The 17,400-nt window shown below is 41.4% G+C and overlaps 1 protein-coding gene across 6 annotated transcripts in view; it reads right to left on the bottom strand.

Moving 5' to 3' along the window:
* The window catches only part of LOC124465506 (multidrug resistance-associated protein 1-like), a 167,021-nt gene that overhangs the window by 142,923 nt on the left and 6,698 nt on the right, over nt 1-17,400 (bottom strand). The window contains exon 5 of one of the 6 annotated variants that reach the window (XM_047017331.1): nt 5,361-8,237. The exons of the other annotated variants lie outside the window; for them this stretch is intronic. Coding sequence (XP_046873287.1) covers nt 8,094-8,237 — 144 coding nt within the window. The 3' untranslated portion in view covers nt 5,361-8,093. Of the gene's footprint in view, nt 1-5,360; nt 8,238-17,400 lie in introns of those variants that run through there. 6 annotated transcript variants of the gene reach the window in all.

Here is a 17,400-nt window from a genome sequence, read left to right on the forward strand (position 1 = left end):
GTATTGCATTTCCGATTTTGTATGCAATGGTAAAAAGTTATAAAAATCCTGAAACATTGATAGTATTGACCAAGAGTAACTACCACACCACAAATGGCCCACCATTACCCATAGGTGGCGCTACAGGTCACGCCCTAAAGCACAAGATACAAGGCTTTCTGGAATGGATAGGCTCACCAAGCCCCCTCCCTTCACTTCTTGGCTTGAAATAAAGGCCCATGTGGATCTTGATGGTATTGCATTTCCGATTTTGTATGCAATGGTAAACAGGTCTCAAAATCCTGAAACATAGATAGTATGAGAGTATGAGAGATGAAATAAGAGTAAATGCAATTAGGAAGGAACTTTTTCCATGTAAAATTTGTCTTGATGTTTATTTATAACTGGAATATAAATAAGTGCACAACAATTAGTTCCATTCAAGTAAGTCTATTTTATTGGACAAGAAGCATTCCATGAGTGGTGACATTTGACAACCTCAGACAGTCTGCCACTGGGCCAAATGAAAAGGCTCTATTCTTGATTTGCAATGCAGCTAGGGGAAGTCCTAGACCATTAGGGGCAAAGCTGCGGCCACTTGTGATGTAAGAAAGGTGTGTTACATAAAAAAATATTGCTGTCATATACCATATTCCTTTGATTAAATGCTGCAGACAAACAACTAGACAAGGAGGTCAAACAAACGCTGAGTGTAAAATTGAAGCTGCGTGTGTCTCTACTTTGTGTAGAAATATGAAGTAGCATTGCCAAAACATTCTTATACTTTATCTTTCAAACAGAAAGCTGTGCAGAAAGCACTCACAAGCAGCAACAGACCTGTAGCATGCAAACTTGGGGTTGATGAAAGGCACATTCAGGAGTGGTGAAGTCAGCTACCTTGCTATATTGTATGAAATATATACATATATAACTATACATATAGGCCTTAATGTAATTGTCGTCCTTACATTACATACACGTCCTTTACTAAAGTGTATCTTCCCATTCATAAAGTTATTGTTGTAATCAAAGCTTTTAAAGAATGGATCTCTGCATGATGGGCCTGCCCAGAGCACAGGTGGCCTGACAGAACATGCTTCAAAGTTGTCACTTTCAAAAGGGTGGCATTTCAACTCTGGAGGGTACATGGGAGTTCACCCAACCAGTCTACACATGTTTTGTGGATTTGGAAAAGGCGTTCGACCGTGTCCCTCGGGGGCTCATGTGGGGGGTGCTCTGAGAGTACTGGTACCGGATTCCCTGATTGGGGCTGTCCGGTCCCTGTACGACCGGTACCAGAGTTTGGTCTGCATTGCCGGTAGTAAGTCAAACTTGTTTCCGATGAGGGTTGGACTCCGCCAGGGCTGCCCTTTGTCACAGATTCTGTTCATTACTTATATGGACAGAATTTCTAGGCGCAGCCAGGGCGTTGAGGGGTCCGGTTTGGTGGCCTCAGGATTGGGTCGCTGCTTTTTGCAGATAATGTGGTCCTGTTGGACCGAATGTGAAGCGGCTGGGATGCGAATCAGCACCCCCAAATCTGAGGCCATGGTTATCGACCGGAAAAGAGTGCCATCTCAGGGTCGGGAAGGAGATCTTGACCCAAGCGGAGGAGTTCAAGTATCTCGGGGTCTTGTTCACGAGTGAGGGAAGAATTGAGCGTGAGATCGACAGGCGGATCGGTGCGGCGTCCGCAGCGATGCGGGCTCTGCATCGGTCCGTCGTGGTGAAGAAGGAGCTGAGTCAAAAGGCGAAGCTCTGTATTTACCAGTTGATCTACGTTCCTACCCTCACCTATGGTCACAAACTATGGGTGGTGACCGAAAGAACGAGATCGCGAATACAAGCGACCAAAATGAGCCTTCTCCGCAAGGTGTCCGGGCTCTCCCTTAGAGATAGGGTGAGAAGCCTGGTCATCCGGGAGGGGCTCAGAGTAGAACCGCTGCTCCTCTGCGTCGAGAGGAGCCAGCTGAGGTGGCTCGGGCATCTGATCAGGATTTCTCCTGGACGCCTGCCTGGTGAGGTGTTCCGGGCACGTCCCACTGGGAAGAGGCCCCGGGGAAGACCCAGGACACGCTGGAGGGACTATGTCTCTCGGCTGGCCTGGGAACACCTCAGGGTCCCCCAGGAAGAGCTGGTGGAAGAGGCCGGGGAGAGAAAAGTCTGGGCCTCCTTGCTTAGGTTGCTGCCCCCGTGACCTGACTCCCGGACAAGAGGTAGATGACGACGACGGCATTTTAACCCCGTTTGTCCAAAATTTCTAAAAGTTAGTACTAATGCCTTATATTGCTCATAGGGAATAAAAGAGTATCAAGAACCCATAATGTCGGCATCATGGATATTTCTCTACAGTGACAATTTGTCAAGAATTTAAGAAAATGACTTTAAATCAGCCATTGATCCAATTGTCTTGAAATGTTGTGTACATGTGTGAAATACATGTCTGTGTCATGTCAATTTGGTAATGGTTTGCAATGTTAAGGAGGAACCCGCCATTGCTGCTTGCAGCTATATTTATTGGTGGTTTTATTATTTGTAATTCTTGTACCATGGGAGTCTATGGCAGCCCCTAGACCCCATCGACAACTTTTTGTGAAATTTGGCACACTCATTAAGGACAGTCCCTTTTATACTTACACCAAGTTTCATGTCTCCCATTAGACCACTCTAGCGCCACCAATGGGTCAAAGTTGGACTTGTGTTTACACATGCAACTTTTGAACCGTATGACCGATTTTTAGAAATGAGGTACCAATGGATTCCCTGGATCAAGACGAGTTCAAAGCACAACATGGCGTCAATTTCGGTTATGTAGATTTTCCGCTATTTTCGGTTTTATCAAAAACCTTTGAAAGCCTACTCCTCCTACAATTTTTGTCAAATCTTCTTCAAAATGACCAGATATGCTCTTCAGACCAAGCCTCACAAAAGTTATCAATTAGAATTTTGATCCTCACAACCGTTTGTCTGGTACAGCCAATCAAATTCAGCAGAAAAGCAGCCAAACAGGAAGTGAAGTCATATCTTAGCAAATCTTTGAGATATCAACACCAAACTTGGTACGATGACTCGGAACCCTCTTCTGAGGATAACTACACAATTTGGTGTCACGTGATCACTGGGCGTGGCCGCAGGAAGCAAAAATGTGTTTTGGCCAATAACTATTGATTTGTTTGCCTTTATTAAGTGATTCATTCGTCTCATGATGTCTTGGGACGTCCCGTGTGTGACCCATCATCATTTGTGATAATAGCCGAATTGATGCGGCCGCCATTTTGAATTAATTGAAAAACGTTTTTTCTCTACTCCTCCTACACATATTGTCCAATCTTCACCAAATTTGGCAGAGATTATCTTCAGACCAAGCCTCACAAAGGCCATCACATGATTTTTGGATTTTCTGAACCGTTTGCCCGGTACAGGCAATCAAAATGTGCCGTTAAGCCAGCAAACATGAAGTTAGGTCATATCTCAGCAAATCTTTGATGGATTCACACCAAACTTGCTGCATGCACTCGGTACCCTGTTTTGAGGATTTCTAAAGTGTTTTGAGGGTCATTTGACTGCTTGGCCACCACATTGCTGCTTGCAGCTATATTTTAAAGTATTTTTGGAGCCGGCGTTTATGCTTTTAGGCTTGGCATCTTCCTGGTTGTCATGGAGATGACGCTAGTAGCCCCGTTGGTTTGGCTGCTTAAAATTGAAATGTTTGGCTTGCTCCCTTTCATTATATTGGTTGCGATCAACCATGACACAAAAAAGGCTCAATGGCATTGCTGTTTGCCATATTCACCAAGACAGACTTGACAAACTGGACAGACAATACAGACAGCCCAGCAATATCTTCAGGGAAATGAAAGGAGGAGAGATGTTTTGGGACCTATTGAGTCTGCTTCTAGAGGGTAAATTTGTTTGGCTGCAGAGGGAATTCTTTTTTTTCTAGATAAATTTTTGTTATTATTGGAAAGACAATTACAAAGAAAAGTCATACTTGCAGAGGGAATTCAGAATATTTAATTTAAGCGTAAATTGTATTTCACATTTCATGCTATGAAGGCTATACTTATTTTTATTTATGTAAATCTATTGTTTAAATGTTTATACTTTATACGACGACGACGACGACCGTTTACATACACATTGTTATATTTGTAATAATTTACATCCTACTGAGATCAGCAAATGTTTAAATAAAACATTTGCAGAGGGCATGAAGTTTTGATGCGTGATTGACATACTAATATTTATTGCAGCTTCATATACTGAAGCTGCAATAAACATTGCATATATATATGTACTGTATATACATGTATATTACATTACGCAAAATAACTAATTGAATTTGAATCATTTGTTGACATTGGTCCCCCCCAGTTCAAAAAGTCCATCTGCACCCCTGCTGCCACGTCAACTCACGTTCTTTTGCTACTGCCAGTGGCGGACTCTGGCTATCTGAGGGGCAGGGGCGAACAAAATGTTAAGGTCACAAGCTGCATATGGTGGGGTACAGGGGCATTGTTAGACATAAAGCTCTACTGAGGCACAGGCCCCTCACTCATCATGTTTATTTTTTCTTCCAAGCTTGTGTATTGCACACAAGAAGTGTACAATACAATTGATGATACAAACTTCCCTTGCTTTACCCAATATATGTGCAGTTTGATTTCAGCTTGCGCAGGGACATCAACAGTAAATCTGTGCGTGCCAATATTTTGCAAAAAAGCTTCATGTAATACAATACGTTGGACTCGTCGTTTTTATAATTTAGTCAAAATAAGATGCATGTTTTCTCCACTGATAAGGCACCCTAGAGGGTACTGCATCGTGTTCTCTCCACTGGTAGGTTACCTTATGTTTTCTCCACTGGTAAGGCACCCTAGAAGGCAGTTTATCACATTTTCTTGCACACTGGGCCACTGTAGAGGACCCTTTAACATGTTTAATCTACCATATGGGCATCCAGGAGGACAATTTTGCTCACGGAGGGCATCAGGGTGGGTAAACGCCCCCGAGTCCACCACTGGCTGCTGCTATGGCATTGTTTTTTTCTTTATTAAATATCGTCATTAATATTTCTAATTTCACTGGGGAGAAATAGGCGTTCAAGTCTTTTTTATCTCCTTTTTTCTCCTTTTACCATGATAGTGTAAATTGTGTTCCATTGATGAGGGCATTGTATATCCTAGTTTGCAAGCTTTACTCAAGATTAACTAGACTCCGAGTTGACTGACCACATTTTTACGAACTGTTGTGAAACTGTCAACTTTGAGTTTGAGTCAGTCAACGCAGAGTTGTAATTTGAGTATGTAACCCTGCTTTCTGAAACACCCCCCATATACCGATCCTTCAAAACCACAACTTTCAAAGAACAAGAAAGAATGTTCAAAGTTATTCACCATGCTTTATCAAAGAACAGATACAGGCCTCCAAAACCAAACACAGGTTAAACATTGCCTAAGTAATTTATCAAAAGGTACACGGCACATATAAAAATATCAGACTCTGAATGCATAGGTTAAGTCAAACTGTATTCTCTCTCTAGAACACAATCAATCAACCAGTACAACGTTGAGTTCACACAACCAGGAAGAAAGAGAGGATAATCCCAACACTGGTCACGCTCTCAAACATTGGGCACAAAATGGCCAGAGGCATTTTGTCATTATCCAGTTTCTTCAACCAAGCACAATCTTCTGCACATACTCATCATTTCATAAAGCACTCAAAATGGTTAGGAACACAAAACGACGCCCCACCCAGTCCTATTCCTTGTCTTTAGCTACTTCCTGAACACACTTAACTAATTCCCCCACAGCCAAAATCTGTGCAATATATGCCTTCTGAACCCATCCCCCATTCTGACAAACTTCCATATACTGTTGACACACTTGATAACAATTGAAGATATAGGCCTAGCTTGTTTAAAAAATACAAATCAATAAAAATCTATAACCATATCACTAATACAGTCAGAGCTTAAGGTATCCACTAAAACTGTAAAAAAATTCTGCCTTCTTATCAACTGTTGATTGTACATAGAATGTATGTAATGGGGCACTTACTACACTTTTAACTTCAACTTAGTTCAACTCAAAGTAAACCAGCCTGGAGCAAATATTAGAGTTGTTTTCCTTAGAAGTTCATGTGTATACAGCAGCATAAAGCATTTTCTATCAACATTGAGGCTACAAATCTTGGCCTACAGCTTAGTACAAATGAACACAGTGGCCTGTGAGTAGCTTCCTCACCCATTGTCTCTTAAAATCCTAGCCTTCTCAATTCTCAGGTTCAAAGACCCGGCATTTCAAGTGGACACACTGTTATTACCAACAAAGGAATAAAGTAGCAAACATCATAGCTTTACAAAAATGCAGTATCATCAGATTTAAACTGGCAAACACAACTGAGGAATAGTGTTTTGACATCTTGACCTCTAGTCTCTAAATTAATGTTATGTATTGACTCTGTTTTCGCATCACAATATAAATTCAAATTGACACACTGGATGACAAAAGCCAAACTTTCAGGGAAAGTTGATTTGGAATTGTTGCGGAAGCGCTCAAACAATCATCAGGTATACCAAATATGACATGAAAACCCTCAGCTACATTTCTGTTCCTTCTCAGACTCAAAATAAAGTTCTACAGCAAAGATCTGGTGTACAATTGATAGACTTCAGGAAACTCTCGCTGGCAATATGCTTGTTTTTGGTTTAGACAGTTATTGGAAGTATGTAAACTAAAGTATTCAATTGGGAGGGTTTGACGATCTTAAGGCTTAAAAACTCAACCGCCCCTTTTGCTGGGACTTTAATAACCCTAAAGTGCACTGAAGTGGTTTTAACTTTACACTTTACTTATAAAACTAAATTTACAGTTGACAGTATTTCAGTAATATACCAAAAAGCTGTTGTCAAAAGGGACACACTTGGGTACATTGAAAGCCAAACAAACTGCCGAAAGTATGAACTAGTTATAGTCTGATTAAAATAACCCCCTAAAATACACCTTTTGCCAAATAAACAAGGTAAAAAAAGCTGAGCAGAAGCAATGCTTTCTTCTCCAGTGTTTAGGGTTAATTTCCATACTTTATGTCAGTGGTGCAACCAAGTTATCTGTCAAGTAGTTAACTTATGTCATAGTATTGGTACAGAAGGAATAAAAGCTTTACCATTTGTGTGCCAACAAAGCAGTTATTAAGGTCACACTTAATGAATGACAGTTGAGTGACAGCTGTTAAGGCCCTGTCCGAAGTTCCTACTACTACTATTCTAATCACACCTCTATGCAAAGGCAGTGGATTCATAAACAGCCCAATTGAACCACTGAGCCTAAAATAAGACTGCTAAACTGGATATGAACAAAATAAAAGTGTGAAAGTTTTTTTTAACTTCTCCATGGCCATTAATATTGATTCCACTTTTTTGGACAAAACCTGTCTAGTATTACTTGAGTGTGTGGATGCTAGTGGAACTTCCTCATCTGTAATGAGCTCTGAAGCAGGCGTATAGGATGTTGCTCTGTGAGGCTGCAGTGCGACATGGTACTACACAGCAGACCTTCCTAGAGTGGCTGGAGAACATTGCGAAAGCCATATTCCCCTCATCCATGATTATAGTCGTTGGATGGTTACCTAAACGCCCATATATGGTTAATGCACGGCCATCAAGTACATCCAACAAGGAAGACAAGACAATGAACTTTTGTCACATCTTCCACTGGGTCTCGAAGTACAGGGGTAGAACGATTGACATAAGAGAGAGAGCTGGACATAGGGAGAGGGAAAAGAGAAAGATAGGGTTCCAAATTCTTCTGTGCATTACCGAGGACATCATGCTAGAGTAATGTGTTAGCTCTGGTTAGTTACAAGGACCGTACACGGACCGTTGTGAAAAAAGGGAAGGAAAGAGAAGAGGAGGTGGACAAGATATAGAACAGGAACATTTGGGAAAACAAATCCAATAATGTTGTCTAAGAGACACCGAACTGGGACAAACTGAATGAACATCGAATTAAGAACCACTGCAATTCTGGAGCACCCACATTTTGGTGGGCCTCGGTATGTGTGGTAGGCGGTAACTCTGCCAATCCATGCTGAAGCGAGCGACCGGGGCTCTAATAGGTGAGCCTAGAAGCCTTCATGTTATAACAGGGTCTGTCTGTGAGACTGCCAGCCGCAGAGAACAGGGACAGGCCCTCTGCCTTCTCCAGGACTACCTCCAGCTCCTGGAAGTCCTGCAGCCGGGCCACGTCTTTGTCCTGTGGGACATCAAAGTAACACTCAGTCAAACTTATTGTGGACACAAGGAACCATTTTGTTTCAGAAATCACATGCAAGCATGCTTAAGAATGACAGAAGACTAGTGTTATTCTTGAGTCAGGAGCAGTCTACAATGGAGTCTGGATGAATGCAAATTATAATGTGGGGATTTTGCATGCTGCATGTTGTTTGTATATTAGTCAGGGAGCATGGAAGAGCTGGAAGAAATGTATTTGAATCTATAAAACAAGAGATGCTAGTTCACTACAGATAACGCGATATGACAGCAGCCTTTCTCAAAACTGGATGGGTGGCATTGCTTTGAACCACAGCTCCATTTGATCATTTCCTGCCATCTCCTTTAAAAAGACAGTGTGCAGTTCCAAATCTCAGAAAAATTCAAATAAGTTCTGCTTTGAAATAGGGCTGGGCGATATATTGAATATTAGAGATAATATTGCAATAATTTTGACTATGTAAAATTGGAAAATATTGTGAATATCTAAAATGTTAATTTCAAGCATACTTGAGTGAAAATATATATATTATTGCATAGGCAGAAATACTATGGATGCACGATAATATCTGCACGTCATCGGTATAGGCAGATAAAAGCTTCAAAACGTAATTATCGGCATCTGCAGATATGAAACTTTCTGCCGATGTACCTGGCCGATAAGGTGACATGCAAATTATGCGCATGCGAAGCAAATGTTTAATTAAGCAATAACCCCTTCGCATTGTGCCTAACAACTCCCCTTACCTGTTCTAAAATCCGCTCAAAACACGGACTTGCGGGCCTTATTTATTTCTAAAACTGTTACTACAAATATTTGATATGGTTTCATAAATAAAGACAATCAAATTTAAGAAACAAAATTGTTTAATAATAAACCGTCATTCTTCCGCCACTACAAAGTATAGTTCTTACATAAATCGTTGCCACGCAACAGATTGATAACAGTGGACGGCCCATATGGTCTTTATAGTGCCAGCTTCATTCCTTGCCTTTGCTAACGCTTCGATTTCAGCCTCTGTCTTCTCTGCATGCCTGGTCTCTTTAAACTCTCTCCTCCATTCTGTCAATAGTCTCCCACCACTCGCCAAACGTCAGCCCACCCAGCAAATCAAAATTCACAAAAAATGGTGCCATTCTCTTTACGACTAAGTCGCTTGCTACCGTGTAACTTTGTAACGTCTTTTTTACTTGAAATATTTGATGCGCAGTATCAGAATCAAGGATTGGAACAATCCGTTTTAGAAATTACTATGAGCGCCAACAACATGATTCAACATGTCGGCTGTGTGGCAGGACTTCAAAGTATCAAAGGATGATGACAAAATGGCTATTTGCGGAGTTTGTAAAGTGTCAGTGATGCGATACATTTTAAGTTTACAGAGTTACAGCTGCATTTCTGTGCATATGTGTCAAGAATGTGTCATTGTCAACAACACAGTTTTAAGGAAACTGTAGTTGTTCGAGTTCAAGGAGGTACTGTTCAAGTATGAAAATTGTGACGTGAAAATATAAATAAATCTGCCATATTTGAAATCATTTCAATAGTTTTCATGAGTGAATATCTATTTCTAAAATGATACAAATCAAGTTTTTAATGTCCCGTATCTACAGCAAGTACCCCATCCTAATAACAGATTAATTCTAGTACAGGAGAGACTTTTCAATAATTAAAAAGCAGAGGTGTATATATCGGTATCGGCATAGGCAATCGCCAAAATGAGCTTGTAAATATCGGCATATCGAATATCGGCTAAAATTCAATATCGTGCATCCCTAAGAAATACAATAAATTATTAAGTATACACAGGGGCGGTGCGTCCCATTGGGCAAGTCGGGCAGTTGCCCGGGGCCTCGGCCACCAGGGGGGCCTCGTCGTGAATTTGTCGTGTGGTGGAGGGTGTATGATTGAGTGGATCTATGATTGAACGGGGGCTAATTAATTGAAAGAGGAATTATTTACTGTGTCGTCTTAGTTACATTATCAGGGCTTGAAAATACAGTGACTTGCTAAAGTAGGCAAATGGCTAGTAGAACATAACATTTCATTATCATTTCAGTTAACAGCTGCAAGACCCATTGAAATGTTATACGCTAGCTAGCAAAATAACGCTGGCATCGCTAATGACATTACTAATTCAACTTTGGTAGTGTAACCGAGCTCTTTGTAAGTTCGTTTTAGATATAATTGTATATGATCGTGTGGACAATAAGACACGGACGCGTGTTTGGGGGGGTTGCGGCTTATGGGCGCCTTATGACTTTTAGTGTCTTAAGTAATGAAACCAGTTCAAGTTATATACTTTTGACCTGAATCCAATGATTAGTCATCTGAATAAAAACCACTCAAGAGAAGTACTGCTTCTTGGATGATTTGTGCTCCACATCAGTACATCTCACACATTTGCCTTTCTTTCCATGGGATTCGTGGAATTGCTAGTTTCTGCTCCACCATTGTGTAATAAAAAATATAATTTAGGACAGCGATTCCATTTTTGCGTTATCCTTTCGCATTACACACATTTAGTCAATGTACTTAAACTCAACTGATTTTACCATACTGTTCATATTGAACAGACATCAGTGTTTGGGAAGATTACTGCAATTTCCACTTTTGATCTGTATTTCCATCGTAAATTTGGTCTTTAATTTCAATTGGAAGGGGTATTAAAAGGTCTTAAAAAGTCTTACATTTAACTTGTTTACACTTTTAGAAACCCTGTGAAGCCCCCACCTCCCACTCCAGAGACAGATGGTGACAGAGAGGCGCAGACATTAAGTTAAACATGGTTATGCCTTAAGAGTAGAGTAAAAAATAGAGACTAAATGTGTAAATGAATGTTGAAACTCAGTTCTCAAGAGTTGGTGCATGTCAGTTTAGGCAAAGGTTTAGCTCTAGGTTTAAAAATAATTCAGATTTGATTGGAACTCTCTCTTTTATAAATGTATAGTTGGATTTGACATTTAACAGCCATTGAATTCAGTAAGCAAGTTGTTTAACTCAAACACCCATAACACAGTAGGCTACATATGGTATATAAAGCTGCAGTCAGATTTGGCGAAATTGTTAGCTTCGATGTTATCTTGACATGTACATGGGCTCTTGATGATGATGCGCATGCAGCTTCAAGGCAGAAAAGACGCGTTACATTTCAGGAGCCACCCCTAGCGCGTCACTAGCATCTTGTCATATCAAGCAGTCGGAGCACAGCTAGATCATCAGCGTCAGCGCTCTTGGGTACCCAGCATGCAGTGCGGCATGTCAAAAAACACCAAGACTTGTGGAAAATAGTTTGGTTACAACAGCTGTGCAAGGGATTTCAGTTGTTGCGTTCGTTCAGTTAGATGTTTGTAATATTGTTGTTTTTTAGTTAAAATAATCTCGTTGGTCACCCTGTGAGTGCATGTTGTGTGGTTTAATGGGAATTGAGAGTCGGCCTTTATTCATTTATGTTGGCAAGGAGATGATCATGGGCTATGCCATAGACTTTTTGCCAACAAGGCCATTCTTGATTGTAAGATGACTATTGTTCTGCAAAGCGGTTTCAGCCATCTTTGAAAAATTCTGGAAACAGTGTTGCGTGCATTGTGTTTTGATTGTGGGAGGCGATTTTTGGTCGACGTCTATCATGTTCTATCTTGGTCATGCGTCCGCTACAGCATTTCTGCTTTGGCTTGACTTGTGCTGGGAGGGAGGTAAACGGCATGGATTGGGGGGTAGTGTGCGGGCAGGTGTATTTTTATATAGGGTGAAATGGAATGAGAAATGTAATACAAAATGTCTGAAAGGAATGTATTTATGTAAATGTACACATTGCCTCAATATCTTTGTGTCAATAAATCTAATATCATTTTGACTGATGGTTTTCAAACCTTATTGGGTTCAAGATGACATCACTCTGAAGTACCATCAACAATTTCACGTTGGCATGTCAAAATATGATTGAATTTGAGTAGTTTAAACTTTGGCTGAATCTAACAACTCTTACCACAGAAGAAACAGCGTACTTTTTTATACAGTAACTGAACTTAACATTATTCAACACTGAGAATAGCTCAATGGACTGGGACAGTGACCTGCAAAGCATAAGGTTGCAGGTTTGAATCCAGTCTTTTAGCCTGTCTTAAATTTGAATATCTGTTTAGTTAAACAGGATGACATCATTATGAAATACCATGCGCAATTTCATGCAATTCCACTTTGAAATTCCAACCGCTTCTTAACCTTTGTCCCAAAGCTGACCAAAGCTAATACTATGACCTTTTTACTCATACATTCTCAACAGTTTGTGTTTAGCAGAGAGGATAGAGAGGCTGCCTTGTAACCTTATACTCATGAGTTCAAATCCCCATTCAGCCTATTGTAGTTGGCCCAACATGAAGTAATTTTGCTCTCTTGTTGTCAAACTCTTGGTGTGTACATTTTCATAATATTTTGCCATTTTGTGGAGGAACCCGCATCGCTGCTTGCTGCTATATTTTTTGTTAGTATTCTTATTATTATTCTTATTATTATATTTGTCCGCTAAATGGCCCAATAGCTCAAAAAGTCCTGGACTCGATTTTTTCCAATTTGGCCCAATGATCCAACAGGTCACTCATTACTCCCGGACGGCTAGTGGCCCATGTACGCCCATGGGTGGCGCTATAAAACACGCCCAAAGTCTACGTGATTTCCCCAATACCCCGTTACTCCAAAATGCCTGAAAATTGGTATACATGCCTTATTTCTCATGGGGAACAACAACTTGACACACGCACGAGCTTGGCGGGATGCACACACATCCTTTCTGGAAATGGTGTGCTGACCAAGCCCCCACCCTTGGTCTTTAGCTCCTGTTTCATTTCGCTTCCAATCGCAGCTCGCCGTTAGGAATATAAATTATTTTTCAACTAGAATCGCCTGATAGCCGTGTTGGAGGCAGCCACGTTCGGTAAATCCTATTTTTAAGGATTTTAATCTAGAATCAATGATTGGGCTCGTGAAAGTACACTACTCTTGAATTATAGTGAAGGTTTGAGCACTTTGAAACCTTTAGATCGTGAGTTTGAAGTGATGGAAAACCGAACTCGAAAAGTAGCTAGCTAGCTTTTTCCCTCTGTGTTTGTAATTACTGTAGTGAATCATTTAGCATCTCGGCAAATTCATCAAAAAGGTAGAGGAGGGCAGCTTTTAGGAGAACAAACGATTCCCCACAGACCTGTAGGCTCAGAATTGTGCATAGGGTCGTGAAATTCTTTGTAATTTGAGTGAGTTCGGACGCAAGGGAGACCGCATAGGCTAAGAACAGTAGCGGTAAAAACCGAAACTGTACTGTACTGTAGCGAGTGGGACGTGACAGTGGAGCGAGTGGTACGTGACAGTAACTAGTGGTATATGCCAGTGCCTCCATTGGCACGTTAAAGTGGCTAGTGGTACATGCCAGTGCCTCCACTGGCACGTGACAGTGGCTAGTGGTATGTGCCAGTGCCTCCACTGGTACGTGACAGTGGCTAGTGGTACATGCCAGTGCCTCTACTGGCACATGACAGTTACTGTTCTGTTGATAGTGTATGCCAGTGTCTTGTGGTAGTTGCATTGGGTGTCTTGCAGCTTTTGTTTACTGTAGTGTAACTGCCCCGTGGCCATTTTAGAATAGGAGAACAAGCTATAAACTTTTATTTTTAAATATAAATTAAACTGCTCGTGCTAACAGACTCCAAACCATACTTTTGATGTCTCACTACAAGCTCACCATACAAAGTAGTCGATTTAGACATGATATTGCCTATAGTGTAATGGTGTGACTGTAACGTAAAGCAGACTTGTACACACGTAATGAATTAGTAACACATTATTTTACTCAGAGTAACTGAATTTAAGCGTGCACATGAGCCACCGTTGTAGACTCTCCTATGTCTCTAATGCACATTGTTGTGTTGTTATCAGCTCCTCCTAGTGGCGTATATAATTAATTGTAATAACTGAAGTCAACAGTAGCCTACATTTGCATTTCGATCCTCTGAGTAAATATAGTTGTTAATAATAGTTCATTATTTTCATATGAAGAACCATGTCAATAAATTACACCCTATGATTGCAAATGTACTTTCTGGGTATCGTACATATTGGAAACTACAAACTCTCCTGGATACAAATCTGTTTAAATCACTCAGATATCTTTATCAGAACTGAAGTTACATAATTTTAAATGTCAAAAAGTGATATGGAAGAAAATCCTTTTGTTTGTAATGAAATGAGGATGTAAATGTCAGTTTAAGTATAGGCTACATGAATAACCTTAGCAAGTTATTTAATTGATTAGTTGTTCTGCTGCAGCACTCAAAAGAGCAGGCAAACTGAGCATTTGGTTAACTATACAAAACATCAAAAATCTCAATTTTGACAGAAAACGATTTTCGATCTTTTATGGCTTATAGCTAACAATGAGCGGCCGCGACATCCATGGGTTTCCGCAGGCCGCCACACATTTAAAAAATAAAAGTTTATAGCCTGTTCTCCTTTTCTAAAATGGCCGCGGAGCAGTTACATGACAGTAAACTAAAGCTGCAAGACACCCAATGCAACTGCCACAAGACACTTGTGTACCACTATCAACAAAACAGTCACTGTCATGTACCAGTGGAGGCGCTGTCGCGTACCACTAGCTACTGTCATGTACCAGCAATGGCACAGGCATGTACCACAAGCTACTGCCACATACCACTAGCTCCACTGGCACATACCACTAGGTGCCAGTAGAGGCACTGGCACGTACCACTAGCCACTGTCACATACCACTCGCTCCACTGGCATGTACCACTAGTCACTGTCACGTACCACTCGCTCCACTGGCACATACCACTAGCAGCAGTACAGTTCAGTTTTGGTTCTATGCTTTGGTCGCGTCATGTTCATAAATTCACCATTTTACAGTTCGGTCTACACCTAAAAAGACCAGCAGGGCAGCCTTCAAGAGATGTGGGAATTGTGCTTTTAGCCAGATGTTTTTTTGTGATAAGTGCAAAACTTGCAAGTGGAGTGGGGTACATTGTTTTGACGTTAGCCTAAGAGTCAGACTCGGCTCGCTCACTGGCAGTGTGTAAACAATTTTGTATTTCACTCAATTATACTCCAAAAACGTTAAGGAGGACAGCTTTTTGTAGACAAGCGCCTGCTGAAGATAGCCAGTATATACGATTTTTCAAAGCAAGCCTGTTTCATTCATCATTGGCCTGAGAAAGCGACCTATGGTAGCTAGGCTGGTTTTGCCAATTTCACTAGGTCAAACTACCTAAAGGTCTCTGATAGTCAGAATCACTGTTTACAGGCAAAGGTCGAGCTGGTCTTTGGTCAGATGTGTATATTGACCAGTTCAGAGTTAAATACTCTAGTCAGAGCCTGGAATCAAAACCGTGTTTTGATTGACTTTGCATGGGTGTCCATCAGGTCAACACATTTGGATTCAAGTTTGAACTAGTGCTACTGCATTTCACAGTCAAAACTGTAGTTTATATCAAGTGCAGATGAAAAAGCTTCATGTTTCACTACTAACATGGACCCTTCCTTCACTTTTACAGGTCTGGAGGGTAATGCAGAGGCCTGTTCAACAGAGTGCAACAGAGCATAATGAGAGCAACAACAGAGGATACTGAGTGTAACAGATGATGCAACAGAGGATGCTAAGAGCAACACAGACCCCTTGCTGGACTACCTCTCTCTAGCTGGACAGCTTCTCTTCAGCCCTGCCCCCAACACAGCTTCATCCAGCTGGCCTGCCCTGCCTGCCTGCCCCTGCATTGATATCTGAAAAGATCACTGAATTACAGCTGTTCAAACTTCAGCCAAATCTAATAATGCTTGCCACAGAACAAATAGCTTACTTTTCTATACAGTAACTGACCACAATGGTTCTCAACACTGAGAATAGCTCAGTAGCCTAAGACAGTGCACTGTAAGGAGCAAGGTTCAAATCACAGGTTCAAATTCAGCTGCAGTCTTTTGGCCTGTCATAATTTTGATTATCTGTTTAGTTAAACAGGATGACATCATTCTGATATACCATGCACAATTTCACCTTAAAATGTCAACCATTTCTTAACCTTTATCCCAAAGCTGACCACCTCCAATGGCTTCTCCTACCACTGCTACGCTGACGACCTGTCGTTCCCCCCGACCCATCCGGGCATCTCAGCTATGATTGAGGCCTGCCTCGCAGACATCTCCGCCTGGATGACCGAGCACCACCTCCAGCTGAACCTCGCCAAAACAGAACTTCTCATCATCCCGGCCAAACCCTCCATCTCCCACGACCTCTCAATCACCCTGGGATCTGCGACGGTGACCCCTTTATCCTCTACCAGAAACCTTGGGGTTACCATGAATGATGAGCTCTCCCTCACGGCCCACATTGCTGCAGTCTCCCGGTCGTGTAGATTCACCCTCTACAACATCCGGAAGATCAGGAGATACTTGTCTGAGCACTCCACCCAGCTGCTTGTCCAAGCACTAGTCCTCTCCAAGTTGGACTACTGCAACTCGCTGCTCGCCGGTCTCCCAGCACGAGCAACCTGCCCTCTTCAGAGGATTCAGAATGCAGCGGCACACCTGGTCTACAATCTACCCAGACCAGGGCTCCAGACTAACTTTTTTTACTAGGAGCATAGTAGCCCCTGACTGAACATTTTAGGAGGGCAAGCAGAAAATTTAGGGGCACACCTTATATTGACCTGCAATGCATTTATTAATGTAACTAGAGAGGGTACAATTCAGTGGCAATTTTAGACCCTTTTTAGGAGTGCTCAAGCACCCTTAAATTTAATCTCAGCACCCCTAAAAATTTATATTTTTTAAATATATTGTTTATTATCATTTGATGCTGGTAGTTCATGAAGAAAGGGACATCCTTAGTTTTTTCATTAAATATGTTGCATAATAATACTTAAATGTATTAATTGTTATCCAGTGAAATAAGGGATTTATATTAGCAAGGGGGTTTACGTTTAGCACTTTTGCAAGGCACATTCTCATTGGGGGCTGAGCACCCCTAAAGGTCTGATCCTAGAATCGCCCCTGGGACAATTTCTGGGAAAATTGTGGGGTGTGCCTGGGTCCATTTTTTTTACAACTGATATACAGCAACGCACCATATAAGCTTGAGTTAAAA

Source organism: Hypomesus transpacificus, unplaced genomic scaffold, assembly GCF_021917145.1.
Source record: "Hypomesus transpacificus isolate Combined female unplaced genomic scaffold, fHypTra1 scaffold_52, whole genome shotgun sequence".
NCBI classification, from domain to species: Eukaryota; Metazoa; Chordata; class Actinopteri; order Osmeriformes; family Osmeridae; genus Hypomesus; species Hypomesus transpacificus.